This window comes from Leptosomus discolor, chromosome 4, assembly GCF_034619465.1.
Source record: "Leptosomus discolor isolate bLepDis1 chromosome 4, bLepDis1.hap2, whole genome shotgun sequence".
NCBI classification, from domain to species: Eukaryota; Metazoa; Chordata; class Aves; order Leptosomiformes; family Leptosomidae; genus Leptosomus; species Leptosomus discolor.
The window spans coordinates 378,697-395,666 of NC_141394.1; the positions used below are offsets into that span (position 1 = coordinate 378,697).

Sequence of the window (16,970 nt, forward strand, 5' to 3'; positions counted from 1 at the left end):
CAGGAGCTGCCTCGGGACCGTCTGGGAGGATACTGAGCTTTTGGTTTGATCTTGGAACCATCTTCCTGCGTAAATAAAGGGTAAACATTAGTTAAGTATGATTGCCTGAAAGTATTAGATGTTTAAGATGTCTTTAAACAACCTTTGAAAATTAAAATAAAGGCCATCAGCCCAACCCAGTTCTGTGGTTACTACTTTTTCCTGCTTTGATTTGATCTAGTTACTTTACTTCAGGCATTTATAACCTTTTTGAGGGGCAGCCTATGAAAGGTACATCAGGGAGAACAGTTCTGCGTAGCACAGCACCTACTCGTGGCTTTGCCTGTAGCTGGTGCTGTGAGGATTGACTGGGTTTGGGCTGTGCAGCGACCAGAGGAGGTCCTGCCCTTGGCCAGCCCGCGCAGTCGCCTGTGGCACACGCTGGAGGGGTAACCGCTTCCCCAAAAGCTGGTGGACAAGCTGCAGGGGCAGCAGGAGCGCGAGCTGTGCAGAGCAGTGAGGGATCAGCTGGTGCGCGTGCCAGCAGATGGAGGGAGCAGCAGGTTGTGTTCAGAGCACAGGCAAGCACAGCCAGTGTGTTCTCAAAAGCTACAGTCGCTTTGTTCTTCACCTGTGTGCGTTTAAAGCAGATAAGCTTTTTTTATGCCTTCTTTTATCTCGTTGCAAATTATTATAGGTGAATTCTAACTGAAAATACGAGGCTTTAAAAACGCTGAAGTTTTACAGCCGCAGTGTGTTGATACTCCAGGATCTCCTCTTTCTCACATAAATTTGAAAGCACAGTAGTGCTCTGAGCTCGGTGCCTGCTTTTCAAATGATAAAATTTTTTAACTGTTATTTCTTTTTCCCCTCAATCCTAGGTCCTAATTAAGCAGTAACTGTAAGAGCAGTAGCTGCAGTAATCATTTCTCTTTGCACTGATCTAATCTGAAGCCACGAGCAGCTGCAATAGTTAGGCTACATAGGATTTTTCCCCTTTGGCATGTGTTACACAGGCTGTCCCTCGATTAGGTTACAAGTGCTTGAAGACTGTTGATTTTTGCTCTGGTTTGTGAGAATGCTTCTCTTTTTAACAGCTTAATTTCTCAGGTTTGAATTTGAATGATCAAGTTGTGAAACAGAAGTATTTATGCGTCTGGTTACCTGTTTGTTTGGTCAGAGAAGATCTACGATAACACAAAACCCCCTTTCTGATTCCTGAGCTGCTGGGGATCCCGTGCTCTGGGGTTTTGTCCTCCTCCTACCAGATCACACACACGAGGTGGCTGTAAATGTTAATCTCTTTCTTAAGGGGAAGTGCCCTTGCGGGATTGCTCACCGACATCCCAGAAACACACTGCTCGTATGAAAATGACGTACTGGGGAAATAACCCTGGGTTCTTATTAGGCTGATTTGGGTGTGTTGCTAGGCAACTCTGGGTGACAAGGGGGTTGTCTGTGTTCTGTAGGTAGGCACAGGTCCCTACAGCGATTTCCAGGTCAGTACCGTGGCCGTAAGAGAGGCTGCTCGATTGCAGCCCGGGAAGTTAAGCCCCGTAAACTTAACGTTCGTTAAGAGGAGTTTTTCTGAGCAAGAAATTGGATTAGACCCAGGGATGACGTATCCTGTTTGATTCCTTTTCCCTTTGCGCTCTGACGAGCTTTGTGTTTAGGCAGGCTTTTGTTTCTAGCTCTGAATTGCTTTAAAAAAATTTGGGTGATGTGCTTAGCTTGATTGGCTCGGTTTGCTTGCGGGTGCTTTGTTCTTCCCAGCACCCTCAGGTCAGTTGTGCAACATGCCCCTACTGTTTAAAAAGAAAAAAAAAAAAGGGGGGGGGGGGGGGGAGAAATGCTGAGTAATGCCAGAGGTTTCTCAAATGGCTGATGCAAACCTGGAGAATTTGCATCATCATTCAGCTGGAGTAACTTGGTATGACAAGAGCTTAAATACAAGTCCACGCGGAAGCTGAGCTGGTTTCCAAAGCTGGGGCAGACCCAGCTCACCGGGTGGAAGCGCAGGTGTTCCTCAGCAGCGCTCGGGTTGCAGGGAAGGCTTAAAGACACTCTGAGCTCGCTACCTGGGCACAGGAGCAGCCGGAAAGATAAAGGGCGGGCAGAGGACGAGACGAAGTAGTTAGCTACGCAGAGAGGGAAAAACCCTCGAGTTTCTGCTGCGAACTTTGTTGCCTGTGCTTGCCGCCAGTGCACTGGTGGTACTGTAGCATGTTTAGGAAAGCTGCTGTAACCGCGGTCTCTAATGGAAGCTACTTGCAGGGGCAAGCTAATGGCAGGTTGCCCGCTATGGACAGCGGGCAGCTAGCCCAGGAGGGAAGAGTTGTGCTGAAGAAGAAAGTGACACTTTTGAGGGGGATATCAATCATAATTGGCACTATCATTGGAGCTGGCATCTTCATCTCTCCTAAAGGCATCCTGAAGAACACTGGCAGCGTGGGCATGTCCTTGACTGTCTGGACAGTGTGTGGTATCCTCTCGCTCTTTGGTAAGTCCCTTAAAAGTTTCTAACTGGTCTAGAGGGGCAGCTGGTGGATTATTGCTGTTATTTGTCTGATTTTACTATTGGACAGCAAGGCACAGTGTGGAGCTTGAGGACCAATAGGGCTCCAGAAGGTTTGTGCTGCGTGATAGGCTGCATGGAGGGCGCAGAGGTGTGCAACCCCTGTCCGCCTCGTGCTGCTCGGTGAAGATTGGAAGCATAAATTATTGTTTCTTTTGGGTCCCTAAAGGAACAGGAAAAGTAAACGTCCCTTTAATGCCATGCAGTGTGCTGTACTTAGAATGTATTCCTTCTGGCTTTAAGAGGTAACTTATGTTTCGCTTGTAAGGCCCCCGGCAGCTCGGGATGCGGGACGTTCTGCTCAAACACGGGCGAGATGTTTAGACAGCTCGGCTTAGTTCCCTAGAGGCTAGAGCGAGGTCTGGGAGGAATACTTCCCACTGGATGTAAGCTGTATTGGTATGCAAGGGAGCAAAATAACACCACGAATAACCCCTCTCCCCAGTCTTGTGTTACTGCTCTTGGCTTCTTGCTCATGACATTGCTTTGAAAGATTGCACTGCGAAAAACAGTGTGATGGAAACAAATTCGTAACGTGAGTTTTGTTGCTGGCCCGCCTATCGTGACAGCTTTTACCAATTGTGTGTATTTTTGAAGAGCATAAAATTCTGAAGAATGTCAGTTTATTTGTTCTGTACACAAAGCCCCCATTCAGAATGGAAAACCCCACCCTAGCCCCTGCAGGACAGAGGGTCCATTGACCTACTTAATGAGTTAATCTCAAAGAAGCTGAAGAACTAACATGAATATTGGCTTTATTTAAAACAGAATCAACTTGTTTTCTGGCAAGAGGTAAAGAGGACAAACATGGGCTGACACGTGTCTGCTTAATAGGTGCAACATGCAAATGCCACCCTGTGTAAGTTGGCTCTGAGCTTAAAAGAAACAGTGACTTCAGGCTGTACAGTTTTCAGGCTCTTCTCCAGAGGCTGAGCCAGGCATCTCTAAGGCTGAGCCGATCATAATGTTGATAACAAGGAAATGTGTCAGAAGGCTTTCACTTAGCAGTGCAGTCGGGCTGGCTGGGGAGCTGGAGAACATGACACAGCATTTTGTGTCTTCACGAGATATAGATGAGTAGTAAAATGTGTCAGCAAACAGCTTGTTCACGTAACTGTACTGGATGTGTGTATGGTTTGGTTAACTGCAAATCTAGCTGAATGAAAACTTAAATGAATTAAAATTGCTTGAAAAAGAAGACTAAAATATATCAAAAGTAGTTGTGGTACCATGGCAGCTCCATTTTTTTAGCTTATATGTGCTTTGAAAGCTATTTCTGGAAATCTCTTGTGATGGCACAGTTTGCCTCTCACAGGTGCCCTCTGCTATGCTGAACTAGGAACATGTATTAAGAAGTCTGGCGGTCACTACACCTATATCCTGGAGGCCTTTGGCCCGTTACCTGCTTTTGTGAGAGTCTGGGTTGAATTACTCATCATTCGGTAAGTGTATCATGGCTTTTCTGTGTCCCTCTTCTGATGGCAATACCCTTTTCAGTCATAAAGAAAAATCTCCAATACATGATGGACAAAACAAATCGACTATAGCTTGATCAATGAGCTGCGTTCTTTTGGTATGGTTGTTTCAGAGGATTTAACAATTCTATTTTGCTTGTCAGCGCTGAAACATTCAAGAAGACGTACATGCATGTATGGGGGGAAAAGAACGATTCTAAGAAAACTGCCTGCCACACACATTCAGCTACTTGCTTTACTCTTGCTAAGCTTACTGTGTCGAGTCATGTCACTAGTAATGTAATGCACATGACTATATATGATACAGTGGAAGAGGAAAGTCAAACTTTACATTTTCTCAGTCTTGGCACGAGCTTATGGAGTGGTGGTTGTTGTCTGTGGATTAAAGAATAACTCCTGGTGAAGCTATTGCCCAGTAGTTTCCCGAGTTGGGGGCACCATGTATTCTTTATATGTTAAATCAGGTCCCTTTTTTTTTTTTTTAGTTTTCATAATGCAAATGGATCTTTATATCAAACTCAAGTATGTCCTATTGAATTTTTAATTATTTTGTTTTGTTCGCAATATTGCTGAGGCTGGAGAGCTTGTTACAGGTAGAACAGAGCAACTCACTTATGCAGAGTGACTTCAGGAATGCTCAGTTCCTGCCTCAGGCTGGTTAGCACTCCTTTCCCCTCTCCTCCACAATCAGCAAATTAGTCACAAGAGCACAAACCTCATTTCAAATCACAGCTAGGTTTACATAATACTGACAAGTTCTAGCATAGACTGTTGAGTTTCAAAGCAGTGACAGTGCTGAGTCATTGTGAATCCATAAATCCTTATCTTGTTTCCGGAGGAAATCATTGTGTATGTCAGATGGTCCCTTACATCCTCCCCACCCATGTGTAACCTTTGAATTAACTGCATAATTGCCATCAAACGTGATGAAAGAGCAGATGTTTTAACCCTAATAACTTCTTGCCAAAAAGGAAAACCAGAGAGAGGACACAGACCCGTTTCCACTGTGAGCAGCACGGTGCTATGAGTGTACCTGTATCGTTGCACATCGCAGAATCGACACAGAAACCCCCTCCTTAACCCTGCACCTTGCTGGGCAGGGGGACCTTGCTAACCTAGACACAAACACCCACGAGGAACCAGGTGTCATAAATTCCTCTCCTTGCAAAATGATTATTTTTTTTACGTATGACAGTGTCCCAGGAGTGTCGTGAAAACACTCTTTAGTCATCATGATCTGCCCCACACCCAGAAAATAACCATCTTGCATGGGAAGGAACATCAGTGGTTTCTTTAATCATCGAATCTGAGGCAGCGAGGGAGGCGTGCTTGTTACAACTTGTGATGATCAGAGCAGCGCTGCTGAAACTCTGTGTAGAGTTTTGTATCTGACTCCTGCATCGGTAAACTAATTGGCTGCTCCTATCAAAGAAGCTGAGACCCAATATCTAGGTGTTCTTCAGTAGATGAAGTGGTACACACACGCTTCTCTGCTGAGCCGTTTTTTTTTTCCTCTGAAAGACTGCAGGATTGTCACACTCATAGGCTGGTGGAGCACCCGCAACCAAATAAACGTTTCCTGCTCCTGTAGACCTTTTCAGCCGCTATTTTGCAGTCTAGGGCACGCTTAAACTCTGCTCACATACTGATTAAACTGTGCCAGCATCACCTGCTGTTTAGGTGTGCCTTACACCACGGTCCTGCTCTCATGCAGTACGAGCAGGAACTTTTTTCTCCCCAAAAGTCATGCCGTAGGTATATTACATACCTTTAAAAAAAAAAAAAAAAGGAAAAGCTCGTTCTCAAACAAGTGAAGACGCCTTTGTGAGTGCATTGTCTGTAGTGCTTAACTGTGGTGGGTGCTAAACACGGGCTGGGTGAGAGTGTGCTGCCGAGTGACTCGCTCGCCTGCGGTATGTGCCGTGGCACCGTACCTGCTCCTTCCCGGTGGCTTTTTGTGCTCCTTGCCCTCAGTGAAAGCAGCTACCGGGCGTTCGGTCCGCTCCTGAGCACACAGCTGCCGGGGGGCTGCCAGCCTGTCTTTAGGATGACAGTCAGAAGGAAAACGTCCCATTCCTTCCACTTCCAGCTCTGTTGATTGACTACGCTGCCAGCAACATCTGCCCCTGGACATGGGAATACAAGACACAGCTGTTGTTTAGAGGTCTAGTGTAGGGGCTATGCTTTAAAGCAGCGGTGTGGGTAGTAGCAACTGCCACTTTAAAAAGGCTTTTCTTAAAATGAGAGGGAAAAGTCCCAAGTTCTGGAAAAAGGAGCCACAACAGAGGAAAAAAAATCTGGGAAAGCTCCAAAGATCTGATCTTTCATCTTGTCTAGGACACTTCAGACTACTTTTGGCAGGCTGGAATGTTTGAAAGCCGGAAGCCTGACGATCTCCTTATGCAAATTAGAAGTATGGCACTGAGGCAAAGACAGTAAATATCTGTGTAAATTCAGCTCAGAGGACATTTGGTCCCTAAGCGAAGGTAGAAATTGCAAAGCCAGTTGTTGGCCAGTGAGGGGAACAGTCCTCGTGCTTGGGGGACAAAAAAGCAGCAGCTCTCACTTGTCCACGCAGAAACTTTCTGAGGAAGTTACTTCTCTTTGCTGCTCTGCAGTTTGGTCCAAAACAATGTGTGACATTTTGGGTGAGTCATAATGCTAAGAAAGTGGGTTTTGTTTCATGGGTGCAACTCTCTTGTGGAAAATTCCTTTATCATTCGATGGAGAATAATAACTTCTCTGCAGAATTTTTACATGGTTCCATGGCATTTTTAGCAACAATATTTTTATTAATATTCTGTAAGGTGAGGCATTATTTCAGTAAATGCTGTAGTTTTTTTGGAATAAATTTGCACGGACTCTTGTTTAACTCAGAAATCGTTTGGGACGGAATCATATGCCCTTTTGTCCTTACTGTGTGTGAGCGTGTGATGAAGCACAGATGCCACCAGTTGTCCTAAGAAGAGTGGAAGTGTCCTCCCAAACCAAACGTGAGCAGCCCACTGGAACTGTGATATGCACACAGTGTCTGATCTGAGGCCCAGGGTAATTTGCTGTTAATAAGTGTAAGTGCTAAGTCTTCTGGCAAAACCTGAGCTTGTCTTAAAGGCAAAGACTGTATGAGCGTTATGAGTACTTCAAATTTGTGAATGCAACAACTGCACGCCCTTCTTCACATTTCTGTTTCATTTTCTGTACTTCGAGGATTTTTACTCTCACCTGCAGTACTAGGAAGTTGTTAGTCAAGAAAAGGAACAAGTTCTGTTTGCGTTTTAGGAAATGCCATTTTCATTCATTTTTTGCATTGTCTCAGATTTTAATAACGGAATTGGGTAGGTTTTGAATACTTATTTCAGTAAAACTGAGTTCTCAGCTTGCTTGAAATTAATCTGCTTGTGTCTCTGAGGGTTAAGACATACTTGGCCACTAAAATTCATCAAAGCTAAACTGCTTGTGGTTTCCTGCTACATCCAGAAATCATGGTACCTGGCAGCGTTGTTACAAGCAGGCACTGAAATTAGGTACGGTTCACAGTCCTGTGGTAGTGAAGTTACGGCATGATCCCATGAGAGTATTATTTATGTACTATTGCGGATTAATTTTTTGATTTTGATGATGTTGTTGTTTTTACTCTAGCCCTGCTGCCACAGCAGTGATATCGCTGGCATTTGGACGTTACATTTTGGAACCTTTCTTTATGCAGTGTGAAATCCCAGAACTTGCGATTAAACTTATTACAGCTGTTGGCATCAGTAAGTATCCAATTTTAGCTTCAGGGAAGGGTAGAGATGATGTAAATTGGAAAAAAAAAAAAAAAAAAAAGTAATCATGCACTGAACAGGTAGTTGTTTGATGTGAATCGTTACAAAATGACTGTGCATCTAATGCCAAGGACATCCGTGTGACTTTTTGCCTGGATCTGTGTGTTTGTGAACATACGCGGTAGTAAAAAGAATAGTAGACTTTATTAATGGCAGGAAAAATCTATTGCCAAGGCTGATACTGTTGCCACTTGAATTAATGGCAGAACTCTCATTACTTTTGTGGAAGCAATTTCAGTCCCGAAGAGATGGTGAGCCAGTGCCAGAGATATGGAAGAATGATTGCCTGATCTGAAGTGCTTTGCTCTACCTCCGTTTGAGGAGGCAATCGAGTGCCAAACATGATGCCATGAAGAAATGTAGTTCTCTTGAGTGGAGCACAGGCAACATGAGATCATCTTCCCCAGTCCTACTCTGTCCTTCACAGCAGTAAAGCTTGCCGAGGCACTTGGGGTTCAGGAAGGAGGAACCCGCCTGACGATGTTGGGAGCAGGGTGTTCCACTCGGTGAAGGTGCACGTCTGTTACCAGCAGCTCGTCCTTTCTTGCTGTCTTGGCAACCAGCGCAAAAGGGACTGTGTCGGGCTGCCAAAACCCACTGATGGCCCATGGAAGGGGGGAGGCTGCCCTGAGACCTGTAGCGTGCCTGGGCTGGTGTGGGAAGGCTGCCTGGAGCGGGGAGGCACAAACCGTGCTGCCAACGGGGCCCTGGAGCCGTCAGCCAGTAGCACCAGAGGCTTCTTTCCAGTTCTGCCTGGGCACTGGCCGTGATGCTCCTGCACACGTGTGTGCGCGCATTCGCATCCAGCTGTGCTGGGAGGGGAGTGCAGAGCAGACCTGAGTGTAATTAGTGACAGATTGTTCCTTCCAATGGGGTAAATGCACATAGCCGGAACAAAAGGACTGGAAAAAGGAATTAAGACATGCAAAATGATCAAAGGCACACAGGAGACCCCCTCGGTTTTGCACAATAATAGGTTCAGATGACTTTTTCTTTCTTTGGGGTAGAGAGTTCAATTGGCATTGAAATTTCTAGTCTCCAGGTTACTGTGGCTTTTGGTAGGAGCAATCTCAATAAGAGCTCCCTTCTGCCAGAAGCGATAAAAAAATCAGTACGTGACCGCATTTCTTTCTAACTTAATTATGCACAAACTATAGGTTTCATAGGAATAATTGAATTAAGGGCTTGAGTTTTGACGTCAGTGACTTTTTATAGCTACATCTGTCTTGAAATATTTCAGTGCAAGATAAAGGTGAAACAGATGTTCAGTGACTTCAAGGTCACTGAGACAGAGGACTCTATCAAAGCATTTTAAGTGCATGTGATTCAAGCACAATAAGTGAACAATTTGAGATAGGTTTTTATTGCTTTTAATTTAATTGAAAATCTGCGTGATTAGCCAGGGCTTCTCGAAGTAATTAAAGAAATAACGTTACAGGGGTGGGGGTTTGTGGAGTTATGCTGAAATAATGACAGCCTAAAGGGAGAGAAGTTCACAGCAGGCTGCCCCTGTGGTGAGCGTGGGTCTGTACAGCGCAGGTGGAATGGGCTGTCTGTTCACTGAATGAAGGAATTCTGGTAGGAAGTTTGTAATGGTGAATGGGACAGCACTGAGGAAAACAGTGACATGTCAGACTGTGACTTTATCTTTGTTCTCTGCAGTACGCTCTACAGGGGAGTTTCACGTGTAGTAGCTTTTGATCATATGCTCTGCCTAAGCTCAGGGATCTCAGACTGTTGTTCTTGTATGGTACGAATTAGCTGTTGTGGTGATAATTGTTATGAATGTTTTGTATTGTGCATGTAGGCAGAGTGATTGGTAAGATAAGGTGGTGTTGAGCTGAACAGCCACACTGGAGCCCTCAAGATCTTAGAATATGATTTGATGGTGCCAAAGGTAGTGTTCGCTTCCACTGAAAATTTTAAGTTAATCAGGAAGTGAACTGATGTGCCTTTTGTCTTCTGATCCTCTCCTGGTCCCTTCTGCCTCCTGTGCCTTACGACGGAGAGCTCACTAGGTGTCCGTATCGCACGGTGGGAAGGGTAGTGCGAAGCACCATTGAGCGCTGTCCGTGGATGGGACTTGGTTCTGTAGTTTTACCTTTAATTTCTGATCATACTAGGAAGGGCAGGAAGAGAGTTTTGAAAACTCGCCGAATGATCCCCTGCCCCCAAACACAGTCAGCGTACCTAAACAATTGCTGACAGTTGTTTGTCTAAACTGGTCTTAAAACCTTCACTGGGGGAGTTTCAAAGCCTCAGCTAACACCGTAGTCCAGTTTTTACTATTCTTGTCACAAAGGACACTTGTCACTTTTCTCCCCGTTTTTTTTTCCCCACCTGAACCTCCTTTTCTTCAACGTAGGCCTGTTATTACAAGGTGGCCTGAGATGGATGCAGCCAGGATTATGATGTGGAGTGGCAATTACACTTGCTCCTCTACCAGCTCCAAACAAGTCCTTCTTGTAGAGGGGCTGCAGCCCATTCTGCTCCCCACCATTCCACCTCAGTGCCTCGGCAGTGAAAAACGAGCAATGGTGCTGCAGAGAAGATGTAGATCAGATGAGAGCTAAAATTGAACTACTGGAGATGGTGACCTTTAAAAAACCCCCTCATTCTTGGTTTATTATTTATAGGAAAAAAGCATAAAAAAGCATGTGCTGGGCACAAAATTCCCCTTGAAATCGCATCTGTTCTGAGCAATGTTGAACAATCTGTAGAAGCAAATTTTCTGTTTCACAATAGGGTTCTTTCCTTTCCTTTTTTTTTTTTTTTTTTTTTTTCTAAATAAAAACAACCAACCAAAAAGTCCAGATATTTCAATGGCTCCATAGAGGGAAGGATGCTTGTGTGGAGGATCTCTTCGGATACCCCAGCTTTCTGAACCTCTGAAGCAAAGGCTGCCTGTTCTTTTTAAATTTAGAAATCACTTTAATTCACTTGGTATTTCTCAGGCAAATCTTTGCAAGGAGAAAACGCTAGGCCAATACTGGAAATGCATCTCTCAGTCTGTTTGTCAGTCTGACAGAAACCTTTTTGTAAACTCAATCGATTTAACTGTACCTGAGAGAAGAGCAGACATCTCAAAGATACCTAACTGCTACAGTTTTTATGAAAATAAGTGACCAGGTGGAGGAGAGAGAACCTGGATGTGCCTCAGCATAGGGAAGGACAGCTGAAGAAAATGCGAACAGGAGACAAGGCCTTCTAAATGCCCACCTTTGCTTGGGTGGGGTACAACAGCCCCAGGACACAAAGCAGAAGGGATGATGTCCGCCTTTGTTCTGATGCTATAGACGATCTTTTTAGGAGAAGGCATTAAAAATTAATTTCTTTCTTTAAGTGAAAGCTGGTAGACTCCTCCGTATTTATTGTTTCTTCCAATAAAGAAACATCCTGTCACCATGCTTATTGCCATTGCAAAGCATGGTGATAGTGCTAAAAACCCCGCTATTCTTAAATTGCTTTATTTGTATAATTTAACTCTTCTCCTAATGGTAAGCTTAAATATATAGGTAACAGGAAGGGATAAGCAAAGGTATTGAACTGTACTGTCAGTACGTAACCTGAATAAATATGCTGTCCTAACTGAGTCTGTTCTAATCTTTTCACTTAGCCTCCATATCAGAAAGCAGATGAACAGCTTTCAGCTATTAAAAGGGGTGAGACTGAAAGCAGGTTTACCAACTCGCACATGTTTTTAAGGGTTTTACACTTATTCATGCATATTTTGGGTATCTTATGCCACAGTAATGTGTAATTTCCCCCTTTTTTTCGGAGGTCTGCCAGAAAACCTCAAATACTCCAAACTGTGGCTGTTGGAGGCAATACTATGCTTGAAAACCAAGGTCACCTGTACAGATCTATCAGTGCTTGCTGGCAAATACTCCAGACCAAAGCTTTATTGGCATATTTTTGGTGTGTATGTGAGACTATAGTTAGTTGCCTTTTTTCTTCCCCGTCACGGCAGATGTTACAGACATTGCTCTCTACGGCTGACAGTTTTCAGACAAGCAGGTTAAATTAAGACATCTCTTGGCTTGCAGGGGTAGCAAAAGCTGCTCTGATGGGTGCTTTCGTGCTGCCTGTGACTTCATTTTAATTGGCGCATTAGGATCTGCAAATTGAGGGTATTTTTTGCTTTCTGTGAATGCCTTGACCCTAAAAGCCTGACAAGTTAGGGGAGGGCAGTTTCCTTGGTTTCCTGCTGAGGCAATGGTACATACATTCTTGAAAAGTGGGCCAGGATGTAATGCTTACTGCTGCTTCTCCCACTAGGTTTTGTTACCCATCTATAGCTGTGGCTGTGCTAAGGAAAGAGATTATGAAAAGCAACATGATCGCTGTTAGCGTTGTGTTTGAGTGTTCATGAATCCCATTTTGTTCTCCCTCCACACTCCCCTTGGTTAGGACTCATTGTGCTTTTAGTTAGGTGCTTAGTTTAAGTCAATTGCCTGTGCTCCTCATGGAGTGAGTGGAGAAAGAGGGAGAGAGACACTTCCTAAAGCAACTCATCTCATCCAAGACAGGCATCTGAAAGTGGTGGTGTTATTCATCTTCTGGAGATAATTGTCTCTTCGTTGAGGATGCAGCCCCACTAGATGCCTGACTTTGTAAGCAAAGTTAGGGATGAGTCCTCCTTTCACTGTGATGCTGTATCAAAGAGTCTGCCATCAGGTTCTTGAAGTATCTCCATAAGGCCCTGTTCATAGAAGAGAGATGTTGAATAATGGCCATAGTCCCAAGTTACAGTTTCCTTCCTGAATGCTGTCATATTCTTTTCCTGCTCTTCAGCAGCTTTCTTCTCCTCTTCTCTGTTGCCTTTCACAGTCCAGTGGCTAACACAACCAGTATGGTGCTGATACGCAATAGCAGTATGAGCCCTACCTCCCTGTATGTCTGTTAGGTACGTAAAGCTGCTAAGACTAAATGTTATAGGAAGGCTGTAAATTCTCATAGCCTTTTAAGTCCAATAAAATTAAATTCCAGAAGATACCAAATTGGTCTCAAATCTTCGAAGAACTTAAGTCCCAGGCCTGCAACGTGAGCTACTACATTTGTGCTGTCACCCAGCTCTGCAAGGGACTTACCCTTACAGAGGACCATCAAAACTAACGACACGTGCCCTGGGCTGACTGCAGGTGTATCGTCCCTTCGGCTTCCCTGTTAAACGAAGGGCCTTGCAGTGTCTGTTTTGCTTTTGCTGTTTGGTCAGAAAGCCTCAGAGGAAATACTTGGCTGGCTTGCACTCACAGTTGGGGATGCAGAAGGTTTTAACACAGCCCGCTCACAAGTAGGCCGTCTTCATGAAAATACCAGCCTGCATTTTTTTCTTTCAAGCCCGTGTAGCTCTTACACAGCTTTGGGGCTTGTGATTTGTGCGTGGCTGGTGAGCAAGGAAGGTTATGAGCTTCTACGTGTTTGTACTAGTTTGCCATCCAGTGACCTTCTCAGGTGTGTATCAGGAGGGTGAAACTGATGCATTACAAAACGTCCAGGAGGGCTCTCTGCAGGGACGATGCTCACGTTCCTTATTCTGACCTGTGTAAAGTAACAGACCGATTGCTGCCGCTGGCTTGAACTCTGAATAAGCTGGACATCGAATTGCAGATACTTGCTTACATATAAAACTCTTCCTTGACATTTTCTTGTGTCTTGGTCCCTGCCTGGGCTTCATCTTCTGGGAAAGAAAGGTGCTATATCCTGAACTTTCTAGGATGTTTGACGTAAGCCAGTGCTTGTTTATGGTATTGGATTTTCTTCATAACTTGGACACCGTTAGTCAAATGCGTATTTTAAATATATTTTGCCTCAATCAGCGCTAATATTCGCCAACCTAAAGGGATCTTCTGACTTTTCAATGAGTGAAGATATGTCAGGGTATTATTGGGACAACAGAGTAAAGAATCAGGCCCCTGGGATTTTCTGTTTCCTGCCAAGTACAGGTATACACAGAAGTAATAAAGCAAAAAAAAAAAAAAAAAAAAAAAAAAGTATTGGGACTCAAATGATATTTTGCAGAAGTCCAAGCCATTTCTTTGTGATGTAGAAAAGAACGCCTCAGTTCTGTAATACGTAGAAAAACAGAACTGGAAAAACATTTTGACCGTCTCGTTAAGTGACGTTGTGACGTTGTGAGTTTATGTTGACTTCGGCAAGTTATTCATTTGAGAGTGGGGCCCTCTCTTTCCCAAATAATCATTTCAGAAAAATATTCCTTTTTTTTTTTTTTTTTTTTCCTGGAATTTTTATTTTATTAAAAATATCTAAAAATTACACTGGAATCCAGATTACTTGGAATTTTCTTCCTTTTCCATTAAACCAAAACTACATTTGGTTTAAATGAGCAGATTTTTTTTAATGATATATTTTTGGACTTTTTAACAGTGAACTGAGTCTGTATAAGAGACTTGGGATAAATAGTGGGTTTTGCTGCCAGAAAGCTTGTGCCATGCCAGATTTACATGTTAGCTCATACAAACTAGCTCCCAGACTCTGGCGGGAGATAGTAGCTCATGTTTTTATGAGTCCCAAGATGTGTGATATGGCTGACGATACAGACCAACCACTGCTCTTGAGAGAGTTTGAAGCATGGGAGGGCTGTGATGAGGAGCTGATTCATTAGCTCTGTGCGATGGCAAGAAAGAGAAGATGAGCGAGCAGGCTTGTTTGACTGTTTGCTTTTCCCTGCAGCAGAGGTGGAAAGGGACTTTTTATCTAGTGAAATGATACCATTCTTTAGTTTGTTTTTTGTTTGGTTTTGTTTGTTTGTTTGTTTTAATCTAAACTCCTTTATTGATTCTGTTTTGCCAGGGTAATTGTTTAAATAAGTTAGAATAACTGGCACTCATAGTAAAACCCACTGTCCCTCTGTCACTCAGTGCTGTAGTAAAGACTGTAAGATGCCCTTCCTGACCCAGCAGGAGATGTGAGCCGAGCAGGCAGGACATAAAAGCCTTTCTCACTTAATCTCTCCACAAGTTGATGAGGTGCAGACCTGGGCTTTGTTTTCAAGAAGTAAAACGTCTCTGTTTCTTCACCAATTCCCAACAAGAGTGGGCACGTTACTTGCCCACTGGCCCTCCTGCATCTCTGGTGATATGGCAATATGGGAGGAGAAAGAATGGAAAAGAGGAGCGGGGGTAAATAAGGTAGTGAGTGACAAACTTCTGTGGGGCCTAAATGGCGGTGAGAAGGTTTAATATGACTATTATTTGTTATTGTTTTCTGAAAATGAAAATCTCTACTCAAACTGGAACTGATATAGAAATCTAGAGTGACAAGGGCTGGGCATTAATTTCTTTCATCCAAGGCAGGCTCCTGACAGCCCGTCATCTACCAACAGCTAACGATTCTGGGTAAATAAAGCTGTAATTTGGTGTGGAGGGAGCGAGGCAGAGAATGCAGAGGTGGAAGGGCTGTGCAGTGGGTCAGACAGAGGGGCTCAACTCAAGCACTGCGTGCAGCATCTGGAAGGGGAATGCAAGAAGTGGGAGCGCAGCGGCTGGAGGAGGTTATGGGGGTGTACTTCCTTTAATGCGTCAGGATCTATTGTGTGTGCCGGCTCCCTACTGGCAGAGTTTTGTGATGATCTCGGGGGCAGGAGTATTTCTTCCTGACTCTTCTTTTTCCCCTTGCAGCGCTGGTGATGGTCCTGAACAGCACAAGTGTCAGCTGGAGTGCCCGCATTCAGATTTTCCTTACCTTTTGCAAGCTTGTAGCAATTCTGATAATTATAGTCCCTGGAGTTATCCAGCTAATTAAAGGTATGAAATGAAAAGTAAATGCTTTTAAAGTGCTTTTATCTTTACCCTCCCCAGTCTTTCCCCACCTGCCTCCATCAAATAATGCTTATAGAAGCAAAATCTCTTAATTAGTCTGTGCTTGCTTAACTGAAGCTCTGTACTGTCAGGTAATTGATTAGAAGTGTAACTACACTGGGATGAACTGGTATTTCCTTCAGCATGCCAATGAGTCTATTCAGATTAGACTTGGTTTCCAAATGAGTGACAGAATTACTCTTTGTAATTTGCCTTTGGCCTGAACTTTGTGAGAGGGGCAGGGTGGGTTTTAATGATGGAGGGGCATACAACTCCACAAAGCATACGCCTAGTCGAGCCAGAATGTCTCCTTCACCTGGGCTAGTGCCTACTCTGGGGCTATCCCAGGCGTAGGAGAGGAAAGCAGAAGTGTTTGGAGGGCCAGAATTACTCTACAAACTTTACCAATGTTGCTGCACAAGCAAGGAGTGTGCAAACACACCTTTGTTCTCCCCAGCAGCACCCAGCACATGGCTTTACCATGCTGGCATGGAAACCTTTTTCACTGATGTATGCTCTGCTACCTGAAGAGGCTTTTCCATTTGAGCCCAGCCAGCAGCAGGTGTGAGGAGGTGAGGAGCCCCAGCTCGCTCTCCTTACGAAATAACGCCGAACGACGACTGCGCGAGGCAGCAGGAGCCATTCGGTGCAGAGGGTCAGAGCGGGGAGCGCTTTTTAATGAGTTGGTGGCAGATTTTGTCTGACACAAATTGTCACAGCTATTGGCTCTGTCCCTGGGGATCCTCTTTGATGATGCTCTACGAAGCCCCCATCTGACAATCTGCACAGCATTGGGCATGGCGGTGAGCTCAGTTCTTGGGGACAGGTGGCTCTCTGCGGTTAGCAATAGGCTGGAATAAACGTGTCCCCGTGTCGCACTCTGCTGATTCACTGTTTCTGTTTTCCTGTTTTTCACTTCCTTTCTGGCAGTGGCTCCTGCCATGCGTGCAAAATTTCTCTCTGTTCCCATCTGCCTCGTTTTCCATAGCCCTTTGGAGCAGGCCAGGCCCAGGTTTGGATGGGGTGTGCTGCCCTTAAGCAGCTCAGATGGTGTCCCTGATTCCCCACTGGGACCTTTCTCTGGCCACAGCTCTTCCCTTACCGAAAAAGCCTCCGCTTCAGTGGAAATTTTGACTGAGGACTCAGTAAAGAATGAGTAAAGGGTAGAGGATTTGACCCATTGCTAATCTAAGTCTGAGTGGATTCTGCTACTTCTTGCTCCTTTTCGGTGGAGGACCATTACTTCTTAGGAAATTCGGGATATTGTAGGAAGGTCTTACGAACCAGAGAGCACCTT

At 44.5% G+C, this 16,970-nt stretch overlaps 1 protein-coding gene across 2 annotated transcripts in view; it reads left to right on the forward strand.

Annotated features, from left to right (window-relative positions):
* The first annotated feature begins 2,202 nt into the window (after positions 1-2,202).
* The window catches only part of SLC7A11 (solute carrier family 7 member 11), a 54,360-nt gene continuing 39,592 nt past the window's right edge, over positions 2,203-16,970 (forward strand). For both annotated transcript variants that reach the window (XM_086464782.1, XM_009946965.2), the window contains exons 1-4: positions 2,203-2,479; positions 3,870-3,996; positions 7,669-7,784; positions 15,494-15,619. In XM_086464782.1, coding sequence (XP_086320908.1) covers positions 2,203-2,479; positions 3,870-3,996; positions 7,669-7,784; positions 15,494-15,619 — 646 coding nt within the window. The remainder of the gene's footprint in view (positions 2,480-3,869; positions 3,997-7,668; positions 7,785-15,493; positions 15,620-16,970) is intronic.